Raw genomic sequence first — 21,931 nt, 5'->3', positions numbered from 1 at the left:
ATGACAGTGAGTTCTTCATCATAAATCATAGAAGCCAAAGGAAGTGGAAGAACATTTTTCAAGTGTTGGAAGAAAAGAACTATCAACCCATATACTATATGCAATGAAAACGTTCTTCAGAAATGAAGAGGATATCAAAGCATTTTCAGATAAAGAAAAACTAAGAGAATTTGTTAGCAGCACACCTACCCTAAAAAGATGTCTAAACAGCAAAAAAAAAAAACCAAAGAAGAAATCTTGGACCAACAGGGTCAATCCACTAACAAAATACAGCAATCCTAATGTGTATAAAAACAACAAAGCTGTTAAATATGTGAAGGAAAAAAAACTGATGGAACAGAAAGAGGAAATAAATAAATCCATAATTATGGTTAGAGATCTTAACATCCCTTTCTCAGCAATTGGTAGAATAACTAGAGAGAAAAGCAACAGGGATATAGAACTAAATCATCAATCAACAGGATGATTGATCTACATTTATAGAACATTCCATTAACAACAGCAGAATGCACATTCTTTTCAAGTGCCCACAAAATATACACCAATAAGACCATATCCCGGACCATAGAAAAACACATAACAAATTTAAAGAAGTGAAATCATATAGAGTGTATCCTTTGACCTCAATGGAATCAAAATAGAAATCAAAAACAGAAAGATATTAGGAAATTGGCATGAAAATGTTATATAATCCTGAATGAAAATAAAAAATACACCATGAAATTTGGGGGACACAAGGAACTAAAAGAGAAGCATATAACATTAATGCACATTAAATAAGAAAAAAGTTTCAAATCAATAATCTAAGCTCCCACCTCAAGAGCCCATAAAAAAAAAAAAAGAACAAAAACACAAACTCATAGCAAGCAAAAGAAAAAATAAGAAGAAACAGAAATCAATAAAATTAAACAGAAAAACAACAGAGACAAAAAATAATAAAAAAAAGAGCTGGCTCTCTGGAGAGTTATTAAAAATTAACAATCCGCACAAGCCTGGCAAAGTACAAAAGAGAGAAAACACAAATGACCAATATCAGAAATAAAACAGAGGATGTCATCGCAGACTCTGCACATATCATGAGGATAACAGGGAATGCTATGAACAAATTTATGTATGCAATTTCACAACTTAGATAAAATGGACCAATTTCTTGAAAAACACAAATTATCACCAATTACCTAATATGAGATAGAAAATTTAAATAGCTCTATAACTATTAAGAATATTGAATTCATAATTTTAAAACACCCAGAAAAAGAAATCTCCAAGCCCAGAAGGCTTCAATGGAGACTTCTACAAAGCATTTAAAGAATTAACATCAGTTCTAAACAATCTATTCCAGAAAACAGAAGAGGAGCAGACATTCCTATTTCATTTTATGAAGCTAGTATTTCTATAACAAACCAGACATTATAGAAAAAAAATAACTACAGCCCTGACTGGCATGGCTCAGTTGGTTGAGTATTATCACGCAAAGCAAAAGATCACCTGTTTTATGCCTGGTTAGGGCACATGCCTGGGTTGAGGGCCTGGTCCATAGTTGAGGTGCATGTGAGAGGCAACCAATTGATGTTTCTCACTCACGTCAATGTTCCTCTCCCTCTCTCTCTCCCTCCCATCTTCTCTGTCTAAAATCGATAAATAAAAAAAATTAAAATTAAAAAAGAAAGCTACAAACATCCCTTATGAATATAGACATAAGCATCCTTAAATTATTAGTGCATACAATTCAGCAATATATACAAAGAATTATATACCATGATCAAGTGGGTTTCTTCCAGGGGTGCGAGGCTAGTTCAGTCCACATATTTGAAAAGATATCCATTTAATCTACCATTTTAATAGGCTAAAAAAGAAAAATCACATAATCATATCAACCAATGCAAAAAAGCATCTGATAAATTTCAACATTCATTCACGGTAAGAACTCTTAGAAAAATAGGAATAGAAGAGAACTTCCTCAACTTGATAAAAGACATCTACAAAAAAAAAACCCTATGGTTGGGTGGTTCAGTGGGTTGGAGTGTCATCCCACACACCAAAAGGTTGTGGGTTTGACTCCCAGTTAGGGCGTGTGCTTAGGCTACAGGTTCAGTCCCAAGTCAGGATATGTACAGAAGGCAACTGATTGATGTTTCTCTCTCACATCAGTGTTTCTCTCTCTCTCTCTCTCAAATCAATACAAACATATCCTCAGGTGAGGATTAAAAAAAAAATCTATAGCTAACATTCTACTTAATGGTGAAAGACTCAATGCCTTCTTTCTAGAATCAGGACAAGGCAAGTATAGCCACTCTCACCACTTCTATTCAACACAGTGCTGCAAGGTCTAGCCAGTGCAATAAGACAAGAAAAGGAAATAAAAGGCACACAAAATCAGAAAGAAAACTGTACCTATTTGCAGATGATATGATTATCTACACAGAAAATCCCAAGGAATCTACCAAAAAAAGATCTTCTGGAATAGGTGAGTTCAGCAAAACCACAAAACATACAAATACATACAAAAACCAGTTTATTTCTATATCCTAGCAATGAACACATGGACACAATTAAAAATACAATACCATTTGCAATCACTTAAATATTTATTTAGGTGAAAATGGAAGAAAATAGGCACAGGATGTCTATGCTAAAAACTACAAAACAGAAGAAAAAAATCAAAGATCAAAATAAATGGAGAAATATATTGTGCACATAAATTAGAAGATTCAATATAGTAAAAAAAATATCAATTTTCCCTAAACAACATACAAATTTACCACAATCCCTATCAAAATCACAGCAAGATCTTTTATAGGCATAGACAAAATTATTCTAAAATTTATACGGAAATGTGAAGAAACTAGAATAGCTAAAATAATTGTGAAAAAGAAAAATAAAGTAGGAGAAATCAATTTACAATTTCAAGACATTATATAACTACAGTAATCAGGACTGTGTACTATCAGTGGAGGAATAGATGCATAGACCAATAAAAAAGAGAAGCCAGAGAAAGACCACATAAATATGCTCAACTGATAACTTTGCAACAAATGGGTGCTGAGTAATTTGACATCCAGCACAATAAAAAAAAAAACCTCAACCTAAATCTTACAACTTATACAAAAATAACTCAAAATAGATTATGTTAATTATAAGCCACAAAACCATAAAGCGTTTACCAAAGGGGTGGGGGGAGAGAACATCTTCATGATCTTCATGATCAAGGCAAGACAAAGAGTTATTTATTCATTTGACACCAAATATACAATCCATAAAGGAAAAGCTGATAAGCAGAATTTCATGAAAACTAAAAACTTACACTCTGTGAAAAACTGTTAAAAGAATGAAAAAACTAGCTAAAAACTGGGAGAAAACATTTGCAAACCACATATCCAACAAAGGACTAGTATCTAGAATATATAAAGAAATCTTAAAACTCTAGCCCTGGCTGGCATAGTTCAGTGGATTGAGTGCGGGCTGGGAACCAAAGTGTCCCAGATTCGATTCCCAGCCAGGGTACATTCCTGGGTTGCAGGCCACAGCCCCCAGCAACCACACATTGATGTTTCTCTTTCTTTCTCTCTCTCTATCTATCTATCTATCTATCTCCCTCCCTTCCCTCTCTAAAAATAAATAAAATCTTTAAAAAAAATTTTTTAAAAATAAAAAATAAAAAAATCTTAAAACAAAAGAAAAACAAATCATCTGCAAAAGACACAGAGAGACATTGCACAGAATACATATACAGATGGCAAAAAAAGCACATGAAAGGATATTCAACATCACTAGCCATTAGGAAATGGAAATTAAACCACATCATAGTATGTCACATCTATCAAAATGCTTAAAATAAAAAATAGTGATAACACCAAATGCTGGTGAGGATGTGAAAAACTGGATCTCTCATTCACTGCTGGAAAGAATGTAAAATGGTACAGCACAATGACAGTTCCTTACAAAACCAAACATTGGACAGCCATATGGCCCAGAAAAGTATTCGTGGTCATTTATCCCAGAAAAATGAAAATGTACATTCATGAGAGATCCAAGAGGATGGAGGGGTAAGTGGAAGCTACACTAACCTCCTCCCACAACCAATCTGGAATTACAATTAAATTGTAGAGAAAGCATCTTGAATAACTAACTGAACACTAGCTGGAGGACAGACAGAAGAAACCATTCTCCATGCGACTGGCAGGGAGTGCGGAGGAGGCACATGAGGGTTGACTGGGCTCCCACGGTCAACAGCTGAAGTTCTGGAGGGATATTTTAGCAGCAAGGGTGTTCCCCCTGAGTAGTGTGGTGTCTAAACCCCAATTTGGGATTCCCAGCCTACAACACCAGAGCCAGAAAGGAACCCAGATAACACCTAGCTGTGAAAAGCAGCAGGGTTTCTGTCTCCCAGGGAGAGTCTGCTGCAGATGCTGAGAGCCTCTTAAACAACCAACAAACAAAATTTAATTTGCAGCCACTTACCCTGGGCTCCAGCAGAAGGAGAGTACAGTGAATTAGAGTTGCTTGAGGAGAGTCTGGGGTTGATGGCTCTGAAGAGAGAACTGATGGAACAGCCAAAAGGATCCCTTTGCTGAGTCATTACCCATACTCTAGAATCCATCTTTCTTAAGCAGAGGGCTACTCTCCAAGTGGCATCAGCCTGACAAGAAGCAATAGCACCACCCAAAAAAATTACTCTCCCCCACCCTGTGGTACTTAAGCTGGGCTGCTGATTACATCTTTATGATATTATCACTGATTAGTTTAACAAACTAAGGCAAAAAAATACAGAAGCAGCCAAAAGGAGAAGACAAAGAAACAGATACCACATGAAAGAACAAGAACAAGAGAATTCTCCACAAAAAGAACTAGATGAAATGGAGGCAAGCAATTTATCAGATAGGGCATTTACAGTAATAATTATAAGGATACTTAACATTATGAAAAAAGACATAGAAACCATACAAAAGGACCAGTCAAAAATAAAGAGAGCAGTATCTAAAATAAATAATACACTGGAAGGAATAAAGGGTAGGTTAGATGAAGCAGAGAGCTGAATCAGTGATTTAGAAGATAGAAAAAAAAAACACCCAGGCAGAGCAGCAAAGAGAAAAAAGAATTTTTAAAAATGAGGCGAGCTTAAGAATTATTTTGGTAAACATGAAGCGTAACAATATCCACATCATGTGAATAACAAGGAGACAAGAGCGAACAAGGGATCAGAACTTATTTCAGCCATGGCTGGTGTGGCTCAGTGGACTGAGTGCCAGCCTGTGAACCAAAGAGTAGTGGGTTCAATTCCCAATCAGGGCACATACCTGGGTTGTGGGCCAGGTCACCAGTAGGGGGTGCATGAGAGGCAACCACACACTGATGTTTCTCTCCCTCTTTCTCCCTCCCTTCCCTTCTCTCTAAAAACAAACAAATAAAAAACCTTAAAAAAAACCTATTTGAAAAAACAATGACCAAAACTTTCCTAATCTGGTGAAAGAAAATGACACGCAAGTCCAGGAAGGTCAGAGAGTCCCATACAAGTTGGACCCAAAGAGGCTTACACAAAGACACACCATAATTAAAATGATAAGGCTTAACAACAAGGAGAAAATCATAAAAGCCACAAGAGAAAAGCAAGTAGTTATCTACAAGGCAGCTCCAATTAGACGGTCATCTAATTTCACAACAGAAACATTTCAGGCCAGAAGGGAGAGGCACGAAATATTCAAGGTGATGAAAAGCAAGGATCTACAACCAAGGCTACCTTGCCCAGCAAGGCTATCATTGAAAATTGAAGGAGAAATGAAATAAATTACTTCCCAGACAAGAAAAAGCTAATGGAGTTTTTTTAACACCAACTCAGTACTACAACAAATGTTAAAGGGCTTAGGAGAAGAAAAATGGAGAAGGCTGAGGAGGAGGAAAGAGAAGAAAAGAGAAAGAAAAAAAAACAGAGGAAAACAGTCTAACAATAAAATGGCACTAAATACGTATCTATCAATAATCATTTTAAATGTAAATGACTTAAATGTTACAACCAAAATACATAGGGTAGCTGAATGGGTAAGAAAGCAAGACCCATATATATACACTGCCTTCAAGAGAACCATCTCAGATCAAAAGATATACACAGACTAAAAGTAAAGAGATGGAAAAAGATATTTCATGCAAATGGAATGGAAAAAAAACCTGGAGTAGCAGTACTTACATGCAACAAACTAGACTTAAAAACCAAGGCTATAGTAAGAGACAAAGGAGAACACTACATAATGATAAAGGGAACAATCGAACAAGAGGATATAACCCTAGTAAACATTTATGCACCCAAAATAGGAGCACCTAAATATGTGACGCAAATCATGATGGATATAAAGGGAGGGATCAACAGAAATACAGTCATAGTTGGGGATTTTAACACTCCACTGACTTCAATGGATAGATCTTCCAGGCAGAAATCAACAAGGAGACAGCAGCCTTAAAAAGACACCAGATCAAATGGATTTAATTGATATTGTCAGGGCATTTCATCCCAAAGCAGCAGAATACACATACTTTTTAATTACACATGGAACGTTTTATAGATAGACTACGTGTTAAGACACAAGTCTCAATAAATTTAAGAAAACTGAAATCATATCAAGCACCTTCTCTGACAAAAAAGCTATGAAACTAGAAATCAATCCCAAGAATACTGAAAAACATGCAAAGACATGCAAGCTAAGTAACATGTTATCTAACAATGAATGGATCAATGGCATCAAAGAAGAAATCAAAAGATACCTTGAAACAAACAAAAATGAGGACACAACAATTCAAACTCTGTGGAACTCTGGGAAAGCAATCCTAAGAGAGAAATTCATAGTATTACAGGCCTATCTGAAAAGGAAAACAGGAGAGGAGGGGGAGAGGAGGAAAGGGGGAGGGGGAGGGAAAAAAGGGGAAGGGAGGAAAAAGCTCAAATAAGCACTCTAACTTCGCACTTAAAGGAACCTGAAAAAGAATAACAAGCAAAGCCCAAAGTGAGTGGAAGGAAGTAAATAATAATGATCAGAGCAGAAATAAATGAAATAGTCTGAAAAATGATACAGAAGATCAAGGGATCCAAGAGCTGGTTCTTTGAAAAAATTAACACGATTGACAAACCTTTAATCAGACTCATCAAGAAAAAAAGAGAAAGGACCCAAATAAATAAAATCAGAAATGAAAGAGGAAAAGTAACAACCAACACCAAAGAAATACAAAGCACTGTAAGAAAATATTATGAGCAACTATATGAAAACAAACTAGACAACCTGGATGAAATGGATAAATTCCTAGAAACATACCATCTTCCAAAACTAAATCAGGAAGAATCAGAGAATCTAAATAGACAGATTATTTCTAGTGAATTTGAAGCAGTACTCAAAAAACTCCCACAAACAAAAACCCTGGACCAGAACACCTCACAGGTGAATTTTACCATATATTTTGAGAAAAACTACTACCTCTCATTCTCAAACTATTTCATAAAATTCTAAAGGAGATAAGCCTCCCACACTCATTTTACAAGGCCAGCATTATCCTAATTCCAAAACCAGATAAAGAAGCTATCAAGAGTGAAAATATAGGCCAATATTTCTGATGATCATAGACACTAAAATCCTCAACAAAATATTACCAAACCAAATATAGCAATGCATCAAAAAGATCATACACCATGATCAAGTGGGATTTATTCCAGGAATGCAAGCAAGGTTGGTACAATATGCACAAACAATAAATATGATTCACCACATACACAAAATGAAGGATAAAAACCACCTGATCATATCAATATAGGCATAAAAAGCATTTGATAAAATCCAGCACCCATTTATGATAAAAATTATCAGCAAAGTAGGATTAGAGGGAACATACCTGAACACAATAAAGGCCATATATGACAAACCCACTGTTAGCATCCTACTCAACAGGCAAAAACTACTAGCATTCCCCTCAAGATTAGGAAGTCCTAGCCACAGCAATCAGACAAGAATAAGAAATAAAAAACATCAAAATTGGAAAGGAAGAAGTAAAACTGTCATTATTTACAGATGACATGATACTGTACACAGAAAACCCCAAGGATTTCACTAAGAAACTACTAGAACTGATAAATGAATTCAGCAAAGTAGCAGGAAACAAAATTAACATCCAAAAATCAGTTGCATTTTTATAAGCCAATAATGAATTAACAGAAAGGGAAATTAAGAAAACAATCCCATTCACAATTGCTTCAAAAAAGAATAAAATACCTAAAAAAAAACCTAACCAAGGATGTAAAAGACCTGTACTCGGAAAATTATAAAACATCGAAGAAAGAAATAGAAGATAGAAATAAGTAGAAGGACATACCATGCTCATGGATAGGAAGAATTAACATCACTAAAATGTCCATGCTACCCAATGTAATCTATAGACTCAATGCAATTCCTATCAAGATCCCAATGATTATTTCACAGAACTAGAACAAATATTTCAAAAATTTATATGGAACCACAAAATGCCCCTCACAGCAATGGCAATCCTGAGAAAGAAGAACAAAGTTGGAGGAATCATGCTACCTAATATAATAATCAAAATAGCATGTTACTAGCATGGAAACAGACACATAGATCAATGGAACAGTAGAGTCCAGAAATAAACTCACATCTGTAGAGTCAATTAATATTTGACAGAGGAAGCAAGCACATACAATGGGCTAAAGATAGTTTATCAATAAATGGTGTTGGGAAAATTGGACAGATACGTGCACAAAAATGAAACTAGACCACCTCCTGACACCACACAAGAATAAATTCAAAATGGATCAAAAACTTAAATGTTATACCCAAAACCATAAAAATCATGGAAGAAAACATGATTTTCTTAGAAAAAGCAAAACATGTTTGCTTTTTCTTAGAAGCAAAATCTCAGACATTGCTCATAGCATTATTTTATCAGATATATCTCCCCAGGCAAGGAAAACAAAAGAAAAAATTAACATGGAACTACATCAAACTAAAAAGTTTTTGCACAGCAAAGGAAATAATCAAGAAAATAAAAAGACAACCCACAGAATGGGAGAACATATTCACCAATACATCTGGTAAGGGGTTAATATCCAAAATTTATAAAGAACTTAGAAAACTCAACACCAAAAAAACAAACAACCCAATTAAAAAACAGGCAAAAGACCTGAATAGACATTTATCCAAAGAGGACATATGGATGGCCAATAGACATAGGAAAAAATGCTCAACGTCACTAATCATCAAAGAAATGCTAATTAAAACCACGAGATATTATACCACACCTGTCAGAATGGCCATCATCAACAAACTAACCAACAAAACAAGTGCTGGCGAGGATGTGGAGAAAGAGGAACCCTTTTGCACTGTTTGTGGGAATGCAAACTACTGCAGCCACTGTGGAAAACAGTATGGAGAAACCTCAAAAAATTAAAAATGGATCTGCCTTTTGACTCAACAATCACACTTTGGGAATATATCTGAAGAAACCCAAAACACTAATTCCAAAGAACATATGCACCCCCTATGTTCATTGCAGTGTTATTTATAATCGCCAAGATATGGAAGCATCCCAAGTGTCCATCAGTTGATGAGTGGATAAAACAAGTATGGGACATTTACACAATGGAATACTACTGGGCCATTAAAAAGAAAATTTCACCCTTTGTGACAATATGGGTAGAGCTGGAGAACATTATGCTAAGTGAAATAAGCCAGTCAGAGATACCATATGATTTCACTCATATGTGGAATCTAATGAACAAACTAAACTAACAAGGAAATGTGGACAGACTCATAGATGGAGAACAGGATGACACCTAAGGACAGGGTAGATTAGGGGGTGGAGGAATAGAGCACAAAGGAATAAGGACTCATGGACATGAACAATAGCGTGGTGATTATTGGGGGCAGAAGGGTATAAGGGGACTAAATAGATATAAAAAATATACTGCAGATTAAATTTTAAAAATATACATTCACATTAAAATCTTTACATAAATGACTAGCAGCAGCTTTACTGGTAATAGCCAAAAAGTGAAAACAATACAGATATCCTTCAACAGGTAAATGATTAAACAAACTAGTTCGTAATATGATGGTATACTACTACTCAGCGATAAAAAATGAACAAACTATTGATACACACAACAACCTGGACAAATCATCAGAGAATTATGCTGAGTGAAAAAGTGAATCCCAAAGGATGCAAACAATAATTCACTTAGATAACTTTGTTAAATGACAAAACTATAGAAATAGAGAACTAATTCCTGGTTGTCAAGAGCTAAGGAGGGCCCTGGCCAGGTGGCTAAGTTGGTTGGAACATCATCCTGTACAACCAAAGGCTGTGGGTTCAATCCCCTCTCAGGGCACATACCTAGATTGTGGATTTGATCTTCTGTTGGGATGCATATGGAAGGCAACTGATGGATGTTTCTCTCTCTCTCCCTAAGTCACTCTTGAAAATCAATATATCAATCAACATATCCTCAAGTGAGAATTGAGAAAAAAAGAGCTAAGGAGGAGTAAAGGCAGGAGGGAAGTGGTTGTGGCAATCACAGGGTAATATGAGGGATCCTTGATGAAAATGTTCTGTATCTTAAATATACCAAAGTCAATGTACTGATGCTGGCAGGCATTATAGTTTTGTAAAATGTTACCACTGAGAGAAAATGGGTAAAGAGTACAAAGAATCGCTGTTATTTAACAACTGCATGTGAGTCTACAATTATCTCAAAATAAAAATTAGGGTTTTATGGCATTATCTCAAAATAAATTTTTTTTAAATAGCATTTTTCTCCATGGGAAATATCAGCCAAAGCATTTGTCAAACTATTTTAATATTTCTAATTTTCTTGTTGACAAGCACTAGGAAATTCACCTCTAAAAACTAATTCCAAAGCGTTTACCAAGTACTTGTCATGTGTAACTAGGAACAAAGGAAACAGGCAAAGAAGACAATGTCGATTCAGAGTTTTTGACACTTTCTGATGAAGATAAACAAGAACTACAATACTAAACTCAAAATAACATAAAGTATTTCACTATTCCTGCCCCAAATTATAAGTATTTCTATATAAAACAGGCAGCACCTGACCAGTATATGACAAATTTGTGTTTAAGTAATTCTAGAGAAAGTCTTTTCTTCTGTACTCCCAGCCAGTATAAAACTCTTCCCCAACAGAACCTCCTGCTCCCAAGCCCTGGTCTCTGTCTCACCTCAGCCAAACCACCACCCTACCATGTTATCTGGGCAGAAACAGGTGAGGGGAACAGAGATCATACACATGCATGTCACACATACACACACTCATTCTTCTCTTACACCCAACTTGCAATTCCTCTGAATATGAACACCTAAAGAGGGGAATGGCAAAGCAGAGGGACTAGTTAAGGCGTCCTCTCACTACAGTTATGCTATCAGAAAAGGAAAAGATACAAAAAAGAAGAAAGAAGATGGAGGGACAGACAAAGGAGAGAAAAGTTATACTGTAGTCTTAACCTACAGTCTCAGTTCTTACATTCCTCAGGCTTCATGAAACCAAGACGTCCAAATCTGCCCACCTCTTCCCCACTCTTTTCCCAGAAGCAATTCCCAAGTGCCTCCCCTCCCTTTATACACACTAGTCCCCTCCTAGCTTTCCTGGGAGTCCCATTCCAAGAAACTGGAAAATAAATACTAAATGAATAGAATTCATCATTTGTTAATACTGTAACCCTTGCCTTCTGGTAAAGCTTTGCTGTAACTGTAGTCCATTTTTTAATGATAGGTTACTTTTAGAAATTAGAGGTTTAGTTGATAACAGGAAACCTAATATTAAATTACTATTCATACCCACTGGGCAAAAACTGTTTTCACTACTGTTAATGTATATTGCCTGACTGATTTTACATTGAGACCCAGCAAGTGAAGCCACTGAGTAGTAAAAGCTGGTATCCCAAGAATGTGAGGACAAGTTGTTATTATGACAATAGCCTCTCTACTAATTGGGACATGCTGATTAGGCTGACTGGCTCATGGAGTTCCTTGTCTTGCCTTAACATTTCAGGTGTTCTGTTTCCAAGGCTGGGAAGTCTCCACAGACAAATTACACAGTCCTTGTACCAGAATTCATGGATCAGGTTGGCCAAAAAGTCCGTTTAGTTTTTTCCATAAAATAAAGACAAATTTTTCATTTTCACCAATAACTTTATTGATTTGATATTTTGAGTCTGTTGGCTATCTTCTGCTACTGGCTTCTAATGGGTAGAGGCCAGGGGTGCTGCTAAACATTTTCCAGTGCATAAAACAGCCCCACAGCAAAGAATTATTTGGCCAAAATGTCAATTGTACCATGAAACTTCGCAAACCACTTTTGACACATTCAATCAGTCACAGTACCTTCTTCATACACTGCACAATCTTTTTTTGCATCAGTTGCGTTTTTACCTTTCTTGAATAAAGCATATATGCTGAGAATGTTGCGTACCTTCTTCCATCTTCAATATTACAATGGCTGTGCAACAATTCACCAATTTTGGTAAGTTTTTCTTAGTGCATGTTGATATGACAGCTGTCACAATACAATCTAACAAAATTGTTTCAAATGAAGTTAAAGACAACTAAGCACTACTAGGGCCATGGTAGGGGAAAAATATAATTAACTTTTTGGCCAACTTAACACTTCAGCCCATAGTTTCATGTTCAGTTCTAATAAAATTAGCTAGTTTTCAAGTTCATGTCTAATCGGAAGGAATATATTTCACACATAGAAAAGCACTTCTTTCATTCAATTACCATTAGTTGAATGCCTAAGAAGTGCCAGGCACTTGGAGATTGGTATTGACCAATATACAGTGATCCCTATCTTTCCTGACTTATGTAGAGGGGGCTCAGACAGAAGAACAAGTTAAAATAAAAATAATAGTAAATAAAATAATTACAAAGTGTGACAGTTGCTAACATGGCTATAAACAGAGCTGAGGAACTTGCACTTTCTCCAGATATGAAGAGCAATTTCCTTTCTAACACAATCAAAATGCAGAATTAAAAATTCATATAATTTATTGGCTCCAAATATACTCTAAAATTTCTTTTTAAAAATTAAATCCCAGCCCTGGCCAGGTGGCTCAGTTGGTTGGAGTATCATCCCATACACCAAAAGGTTGTGGGTTCAATTCCCAGTTATGGCACATACCTGGTTGAGGGTTTGATCCCCATTCGGGATTCATACAGGAGGCACAACCAATCGATGTTTCTCTTTCCCTCTCTCTCCCTCTCTCTTTCCTCTCTCTCTAAAATCAGTAAACGTATTCTCAGGTGACAATTAAAAAAAAATTAAATCCCAGATGTTAGCCTGTTACCATTTTTATGTTAAATGCTGAATTCCCACTCCAATCCCTAGTATAGAAGTGGTAAATGAAGGGCTTAAGGCAGCATTTCCATAGGTGGAGTCAATTCCCAGTGACCCATTTCCAAAAATGAGTCACTGATAAGTGAGGGAAGGAAGCAGGAAGTAGGCCAAAGAGCATACCTTCAGGTATTTCAAAACTTGGCCCACAGTAGGCCCCATAAATAGGAAAAGACACTCTTCCTCCTTGTCAAGATCACTTAGTACCTTGGTCCCTGGGATCCACAATCCTTATGTAGTTCCATACCTCAGTTGCTTTAAGCAACTTTTGTAGACTCACCTGGGCACAAAACCACCTTGTGGAAATTTTTTTTTAAGAAAGTGAGATAGATTCCCAACACGCAACCAACAAATCAACCCCACTTAAATTGGAGACTGCCAAGATAAAACATTAATGTTGCTTTCTACAATGTTTAGCTCCAGTCAAAACTCAATCATATCTTTAAGGAACACTTTATTTTATTTTTTAAGGTTTTATTTATTAATTTTTAGAGAGGGGGGAAGGAAGGGAAAAAGAAAGGTAGAGAAACATTGATGCTTGAGAGAAACATCAATTGGTTGCCTCCCGCAAGCCCCCGACCGGGGAACTGGCCCACAACCCAGGCATGTGACCAGGAACAGAGCCTGAGACCTTTCTGGTTTGCGGGAGGATGCCCAACCCACCAAGCCACACCAGTCAGAGCTTTAAGGAACATTTTTAAAATTACATTATTATAAGTACCTAATCTTTTCAAATATGCTAAACACAATAACCTAATATTAAAACCTACTGACTGGCAGATACAGTTAACTACAAATCTGATCCACACAGGCAGTAATCTGAATTTCCATCAAGGAAGATGCAAGCACTAATGATGGAACAAAAATGAATCCAGGCTTTATCTGGGCCTCAGAGGGAAAAAATAGCTCCAAATTTTCATTTTTAACTACATTTCTTACAATTCAAATGTAATTTCTGCAAACTTAACTCTAAGACTTGTCTTAATTTGCCTGACTTTGCTTCCTCAAAATTATTCATAGACTGAAGACTAGATTTGTTCCATGCTACTGTACCTCCACTTCTTCCCATTTATAAAGTCTGACCTACATTAAGTTAGTAAATTACTTCTGAAAGCCTCCACCTGGCCTTTCTTTCTAAACACCTACAGTTGTAAACAGGGAAATTTGTAGTCCAGTCCGCTTATCACAAATTAGGAATTAAAAACGAACGACCTCTCTTTTTAAAGATCTACAGAGAATTTTCTGCCAATTCCCTCTTTTCACCCACTCCTTTGTAACCACCAGGAAATTCTCCCTTTAGTCTCTTAGCCACCATCCTCAAACTCTCCCATGCACCTGTGCCGCTCCTTGCTATTCCCATGGAGAACACCTGCCCCCCTCAGTCTCATCATCCTCTGCTCAAAAGCCTATGACTTCCCATCTCGCTCAAAATAAAAATCTTAGTTCCTGTAAGGGTCAAGCTGTGCGTCATCTAATCAGTCTGCCATCTCCTTAACTTTTCAGCCTCAGCTCTTTTCACCCCTTCCCTCACTCCCTGCCGGCACTTTTACACTTTCTGCCTGGAATGCTCCCTCCTCTCCTTCGTCTTTCTCAAATGTTGCCTTCCCCTACTCCACCCACCCCTCCCATGTAAAACTAGAAACTTCCAACTTCCTATTCCCTCACAAACTTTCTATTTCGTTTATTTCATTAACTATTATTCCCAATATAGGTTCCAGGAATGCAAGAATTTACCTGTTTTGTTCTCTGCTGTACCCCCAACGCCGAGAACGCTGCGAGTTACCTGACAAGAGTGGAGTAAATATTTGTGAATGAATCAAAGTGTTATTCACCATGGGATGTTTGCTGGGCACCAGGCCCCGGCCAAGTTTGTTAAAGTCAGGGTACGTAAGACACTGTCCCCGACTTTACGGCACCAGATGGAGAACAGGGCGGCAAACTAAGGCCACGGGCAAACATGCCAAATGCTCAGAGGACGAGGCCCTGGCTTCGCCTTTCTGGGAACCAGTTCAGCTTCCCATCGTCGCGCAATTCTCTACGCAGCTCCTCTACATTCCTGAGATAACCGGGGACCCTCTTGTACTCCCCAAACCTCTTGCACTCCCCAAACAGTTACACATCCAGAGGTGCAACTTCCGGCCTGTTCGCGCCCGCGGGGCACAGTACTTAATGAAACAAATTTAAAAGTCTCTGCTCTTCAGCCTCCACACCTCTCCTTTGCCCTAGGGACCACACCCCACAACTGGCTAGGGCAGAACCCCGTGCAGACCACAGCGCTTTCTCCACCACATGCACCCTACTTCCGCAGTCCACACCTGCTCCCCGAGGTCCCTTCGGCTCTAGTTTGCGCGTGCGCGAGCCCACCCACGTGGACTCGGGTGACGCCGGCCTCTACGCAGAGTGGCCACGCCCTAGCGTAGAACTGGCTTCTGATTGGTTGTCCCTGTCTCGAGGACCCAAGTTGGGAAGGCCTGCGTCTGCGCTTGCAGAGGTGCAGCTAGTCGAGTCTTCAGCTACTTCTTTCCGCTCCTCTCCGCCTTCGCCAGCTCACTGTAATCCTGCCAGCATGTCTCAGGTATAACGCGTGCCCAGCCAGACTACGATAGTGCAGCGGGGCGGGAAGCCGGTGTCGGGACTATCCGGCACCAGAACCCTGAAAGGTCTCTGTCTTTCCGGCTCCGCTTTTCCTCCTATACTCATGCCCAGCTCTTTGGACTGAGCCTTCCGAGCGGAACTTTGCGGTTTGGGGATCTCAACACCGCTATCCAAACTCTGCTAGGAAGTTGTCCATCGAGTAGGCTTCACAGTGGAGCAGTGAGGGTCTGAGGTAGAAAGATTAAACGTAGAGGGTCGCATGGGTTGAAGGAGCAAGGGGACCGAGGTCCACCACCAAGAAGGACTGGACGGGAGTAGAGGCTCTTTGCAGAGTGGGGAAGCAAGGAGGCGGCGGCTGAGCTTGGAGGTCAAGAGAAATAGGGGCCCAGTGTCTGGCGTGCGGGAGGGGGAGGGTGCGCCGGGGGAGAGGTGACCCAGAGGCTTTTCCCTTCCTTGAATGTAGACGCTTTTCCGAGACCGAGCTGTGTGGAGCGACCTTTGTCTCCTCTCCTCACCTCACTCCAGCCCGACACTGGGACAGGATTTACCGACGCCAGGGGAAGGGACCCAACAGACTCAGGCCGCTGACCCTGCTGTACTCATAACTTGCCGCCTTCTCAGCTGTTTCAAGCACCTGTGCCATCCCTATCCACAGATAGGGCTTCACTGGGACCCCAGCCATTCCCCAGTGTGACCTGGTAGTGGCCAGGCAGTAGGCCACGCTGCTTTTCCTGCCCAGTACGCTCTCACTATAGGTAGTCTTAGCCTGTCTCCTTCACCACTGTATTTCCAGTACCTGACACCTGGTATAGAGAGAGCTCTCTTTACCTATTTGTTGATGAAATAAGTGATCCTATGTGCTTCCCATCTTTGTTTTGCTGAATCTTTCCAGCTGACCTGTTGTGTAGATAATGGGGAGACATTTGAGGGAGCGCTGTTTTTCCTCACCTGCGTTACAGGAGTACTGCCTTTGCAACTCCTGCCTCACCCCTCTCTGGCATTTAGGCTGAGTTTGACAAAGCTGCTGAGGAGGTTAAGCACCTCAAGACCAAGCCAGCAGATGATGAGATGCTGTTCATCTACAGCCGCTACAAACAAGCAACTGTGGGTGACATAAATACAGGTATGCTGGGATGAGTTTGGGAGGGCGCCTGTTCATCGAACCTAACTCAGCAGCCTTGATTTGTGCTGGAACTCTTTAATCTGTGGGAACCTCATTCAAAACCACCAAGGTCCTACTCTTTGGGTGGGGCATGGTAATTTTTCATGATATTCCAGGGATTTAAGCTGGGAGAGGGTCCCAGAGACATGTTCCTGGTTTACAGACCCTGTACTATTCTTGTTTCTTGATAGCTCAGGTAGCAGAATTCAAATCATAGTTTTGAAAGGACTTTACTGATTATCAAGAGCTTTCCCCATCTACTTGGGAGGAAGCACAGGCTCCCAGCTTGGAAGACCCACAAACTCTCAGCTCAGTAGTACCTTTGTTAAAACATACTGCTTCCACCCTAGATAGGCAAGATCAAAGTCTCAGAGCACTTGGCAGTGGGGCCTAGCCTAAATCAGGAGCAAAGGAGCAGCTGGCTTCCTGGGGCAGGTCAGAGCATTTTGGCTGAAACAGTTCCTGATGACTGTTCCCTGTTGAAAAATCTTGGTACAGATTTTGAAGCCATAGTTTGAATATATCACATTCTATAATACTGCCCTTTCTGCCTTGGCCAATTTGCACTCTGCCCCCAAAGTCCCTGAAACTCGAATGTATACTGAGGCAACAGCACAATTCAGTCCATACAAGAGCTCAGAGTGGTGGCCATGGCACCACAAAAGGTCACTCCTACCCCTTTCTGTTCAGGAAGGGAAAGGAGAAATGAAGAGAGAGTGGCCATGGTGGCTGAGATACTCTTCAACCGGGCAGCATTTTTCACAGAGACTGGTCCTGCTCTGCTTTTATAAGAGGATAGGTAGACTGGCTTGGGAATCTATCACTTCTTGATCAGGGAGGTATCAGCACACTCTAGGACTTCATGGGCCAATGCAGTAGCCACTAGCCACATGTCGTTACCTAAATTTAAACTAAAATAGTTTAAATTAAATAAAGTCAAAAGTTCTGTCTTTACTCACACAAACTACCATTCCAGGAGCTCAGTTGCACAAGAGATAAATAGCCCCTGAATTGGATAATGCTATGTTTCCATCATTGCGGAAGGGCTGTTGGGATGTGCTGCTCTAGGATTTGGTTGATGACTGTAGGTGCAGTTTCTCACAGGTAGCCTGGGAATGCATCCCTGAAAGCACTTAGGATGTGGTGTTCCACTGACACAGTGGTACAGGCTGTGAGCACTGTGATTGTCCCCCTTGTTTCCATTCTCAGCATGGCTGGAAGTGAGGTCCACAGGGAAGAAGTGCATGTGTTTCCCAAGTGCAACTGGTAACAAGTGTGTAAGCATAAAATCACGGTAAAGCTTAAAACTTGATTTTGGGACAAAAAACTCCCACAAATAAAAAAGATTGGTAGAAAAATGGGCGAGGATATGAACATACAATTCACAGAAAAGAACACCCAGAAAACTGAAAACAACAATGCAGGGGACAGAGAAATGAGGTTGGAGGGAAACTTTATACTATTCCACTTCGTAGCATTTGGGTTTTAAGCCATGTGCATGGATGTAGTACTTATTTTTTGTTTGTTTGGGTTTGTTTTTGTTTTTGTTTTTTGCTTTGTTTTAATTAAAATATAATACAGGTTTTTAAAGGAGAAGTATTGAAATTACTTAACTTAGAAGATAAGGACTCTCTAGTAATGAGAACAGTTTTCCTCTTACTTTCTCTGGATGTTAAATTTGGATTTCTGTACACTGTTCTAGGCCTGTTTAACTTCATAACAGTGTGAAAAGGGTAGGTGTAATAAAAGATGGCTTTCATGGCAAGAGAGTTGAAAAAGTTTTCCATTAGAACATGAAGGAGATCTAATAACTTTCCTTTTCTTCTTGAAGAACGGCCTGGGATGCTGGACCTCAAAGGCAAGGCCAAGTGGGATGCCTGGAATGACCTAAAAGGTAACTGTTCTAATCAGTTTCCCTCATTTGTGAAGCCCAGTAATGAAATACTCTTGATTATGGAGTGTAAGGGGTGAGGAGAGAACAAAGGATGAGGCACATGCTAGAAACTAGCCTGACCTATGTCAGAATGGAAAAAAAACTGGGTCACCTACTTTTTCTCCTAATATCATTAATGCCTTTTCCAAAAGCACCATCTCCGAGCAGTTGTACTATCAGGAGAGGAGGAACAGGGACCAGGCCACTGAAAACCAGATTGGAAGGCTGTATATTGACAAGGACTTTATATATATTCAGAATAAGAAGTGGATTTTTGCTCACACCTTCCTCTCTCCCACAAGGCCAGGCAGTGACCCCATAGTCCAAGCAGCCTTCCCCAGTTCCCTTTCAGCCAGAAAGGCACACACAAAAAGAAAGGAATGAGCTAATGCATGTCAAGCTTCTGGCACTCATAGGCTCAGTGAATGGAGCTATTATATGCTAAGCAACAGCAGCCAAGAAGTGTCTCAGCTCCGATTTAATCACGTGCCACCTGTGGCAGCAAGCCCTAAAAGTTGGCACTAAAGTGCCTGCAAGCTTTTGTGTTCTTGCTAGCTAGTTTCTGAATAAGCTCTCTGTCTTCCTGCAAATGAAAAACGCTTGAATTAAAAAGGGCCAGAATACAATAAAAAACACTCCTAGGATTTGTAAGTAACTGGAACAGAAATGCTTATCTGTTCCATACCATCTGACCTATCTGACTCTCCATTTTCATTGGGCATTTCCATACCGTCCTCAAGCCCCATGCACTCTCTAGTGCTTCAGATGCACTTTGTTTCCCAGCAAGGATCTCTCCTTCACTGTGGAATCCAGGAAACTAGGTGTTACTATCTCTGAAGGATATAGTCAGTGTCTCTTATGCAGCAGCAGAAAAGCAAAAATTTGCCTCATTCCTTCCAAGAGCCACCTGCTTTTGCTCAGAGTTCTCAAAACTTTTCTTGTAGCTTCTCTCTGGGAAGAAGAGAGTACCTCACTTTGCTGTTTAACTGCCAGCCTAAGAACCCAACAAAGAAATACTTGGTAGGGCAAAGCCAACCATGAGAGTCGGCAGGACTGGCAAAGCCACCATGGCTCCTCACCTTAGGCTTTCTTGCCTGCCTGGAGGGCCTAACCTTTCTCCTGAGGTTCAGGCTAACCACTCACAAAAGGGGAGACACACGGCCAGCAGACCACTGGCAGACCTCAGGACAGCCATACACTTTGGTTCAGTGCTTTGTGGAGCATTCATTGTGGGCCAGGCTTCTCAAATACTTTAAGTCAAATCCTGGCCAAGTCTCTGAGGTGTAGATAGTAGGATTCCCTGCTCTACCAGTGAAAAACCGAGCCTCAGAGTGTTAAAGCAGAGCTATCTAGGACTCTGAGGCTCCTGCTTTTCTGCCATGCCGCCCCTCTGACAAACAGTCTGTTGGTTCCTTACAGGGACTTCCAAGGAAGATGCCATGAAAGCTTACATCGACAAAGTAGAGGAGCTGAAAAAGAAGTATGGGATCTAGGTATGGCTGCCAGCCATGCATTTCGTCCAAACTGATGGTCATCCCCTGTTTTTCTAATGCTGCTGATGGAGTGAAATAACAGATCAGCCCTCTTCGTGAACATTGTCCAGGCTATGGCTCTAAGAGATTAAGGAGCTGAAACAGTTACTAACCCTGCTGAGTAGTTTTTGTCTCTAGGTCAATTAAAAAACTGCATTTATTATTTTAAGCCTTTGGTCATCTAGTTTCTTAAAATAATTTACTTTGTCCCAATGTCACTTGCTCAATTCCTTTTTCTAAAGATTTTGTCTGGAAGTATTTGATCCCTTGTCCTGTGCCAGGAATGGGAGGCTGGCAATCTCACTTGATCTAGGCCTGGAGTACACTCATCTCCTATGGGGAGGAAAAGGTTTATAGGAGTGGCCTTTTCTATTTCCTTCTCCCTCCTAGTTCTAGCTGCACCCATCAGGCAGGCTGGCAGAGCCTTCAGTCTGCAGGTACTTAAGCCTGTCAGAAGCCTTGCTGGCCTTGTGCTCTGAGGAAGGCAGGGCTGACAAGTGTTTGGGGTTTGTCTCAGGTCCAACCAGTCCACAGTTCCAGAGCAAGAAGAAAGGAGAAATCTGTATCTGCCATGGGGCATTCTCGGAGGCCCAGGGGAAGCTTGGCCACAGATAGCTAGGCAGGCAAAACTGAGCAGGAGAAGGGAGATCAAGACCCAGGAAGGACAAGGGGTTAGGCTGCAGAGAAGAAAGACTGGAAGCTTGACCTGGATTATGTAGGTTGTTGAAAAGTAAAAAAAGATAGCTGTCAGACCCTCCTTGCCAGACATTCCCCTTCAGTCTCTTCCACAGTACTGCAAGGGACATAATACTGTTCTCATTTTGCAAATGGGAGGGTAAGAGTACATTTGCAGGTAAGGATATTGAGGCTGAAAGGAATTAGAGAGAAGCTCTCTAAAGCCAGGCAGCTCTCAGTTCCCTCCAAAGCCTGTGCCCTGTCCTAGACATAGTTCAACCTCACTCCAGAAGAACAGTGAAGTCTGAGGGTTAGAGTGACTTGCCTAAGGTCACTCAGCTGGTGAATACTTATAAACTAAGAACCAGCATTCATGTGCAGATCTCCCCAGTTCAGGAGCCTGTTGTTCCCTTCCAGCGCCTCTCAGGCATGACCAACGCTGTAGTGGGAGAAACAGCAAGTAGGACAACTAGTATGGCTGTAGTATGGCACACTTGTGTTAAATGGGCCTAGGTAGTGCAAAGTCTTGGTAACAAAGTTGCAAAGTACAGAATTTGACCATAGGTGCTGGGAAGTGCATGGTTGACAACTGTTGAGAACAGTTATCCTTCCAGCCCAGCCCGCCCATGAAAAACTAGGCC

General features: G+C 40.0%; 2 protein-coding genes across 8 annotated transcripts in view; one reads left to right on the top strand and one right to left on the bottom strand.

The window, feature by feature from the left end:
• CUNH2orf76 (chromosome unknown C2orf76 homolog) overlaps nt 1–15,748 on the bottom strand; it is a 96,839-nt gene extending 81,091 nt beyond the window's left edge. The window contains exons 1-2 of one of the 7 annotated variants that reach the window (XM_045826080.1): nt 15,709–15,748; nt 15,128–15,176 (exon numbers count right to left, since the gene is read on the bottom strand). The gene's annotated coding sequence lies outside the window, so the exon portion shown is untranslated. Of the gene's footprint in view, nt 1–1,488; nt 1,536–15,127; nt 15,177–15,708 lie in introns of those variants that run through there. The other 6 variants (XM_045826079.1, XM_045826083.1, XM_045826084.1 and 3 more) reach the window with 6 other exon arrangements.
• A 69-nt stretch (nt 15,749–15,817) lies between these two features.
• On the top strand, nt 15,818–20,784 carry DBI (diazepam binding inhibitor, acyl-CoA binding protein). The gene is made up of 4 exons (XM_045826321.1): nt 15,818–15,968; nt 16,994–17,111; nt 18,982–19,044; nt 20,503–20,784. Exons 1-4 carry the CDS (start codon nt 15,960–15,962, stop codon nt 20,574–20,576), a joined length of 264 nt encoding a protein of 87 aa, XP_045682277.1. The 5' UTR covers nt 15,818–15,959; the 3' UTR covers nt 20,577–20,784.
• The last annotated feature ends 1,147 nt before the right edge of the window (nt 20,785–21,931 follow it).

This window comes from Phyllostomus hastatus, unplaced genomic scaffold, assembly GCF_019186645.2.
Source record: "Phyllostomus hastatus isolate PE091 unplaced genomic scaffold, TTU_PhHast_1.1 phas_scaffold_60, whole genome shotgun sequence".
Classification (NCBI taxonomy): Eukaryota; Metazoa; Chordata; class Mammalia; order Chiroptera; family Phyllostomidae; genus Phyllostomus; species Phyllostomus hastatus.
The sequence above is the reverse complement of the archived record's forward strand: the minus strand, read 5'-3'. Positions and strand labels throughout refer to the sequence as shown.

Bases quoted from the DNA above. Each gene is read 5' to 3' on its own strand.
- DBI (XM_045826321.1), top strand. The intron at 17,112-18,981 runs GTATGCTGGGAT...TTCTTCTTGAAG, and splicing joins TGTGGGTGACATAAATACAG to AACGGCCTGGGATGCTGGAC. The intron at 19,045-20,502 runs GTAACTGTTCTA...GGTTCCTTACAG, and splicing joins TGCCTGGAATGACCTAAAAG to GGACTTCCAAGGAAGATGCC.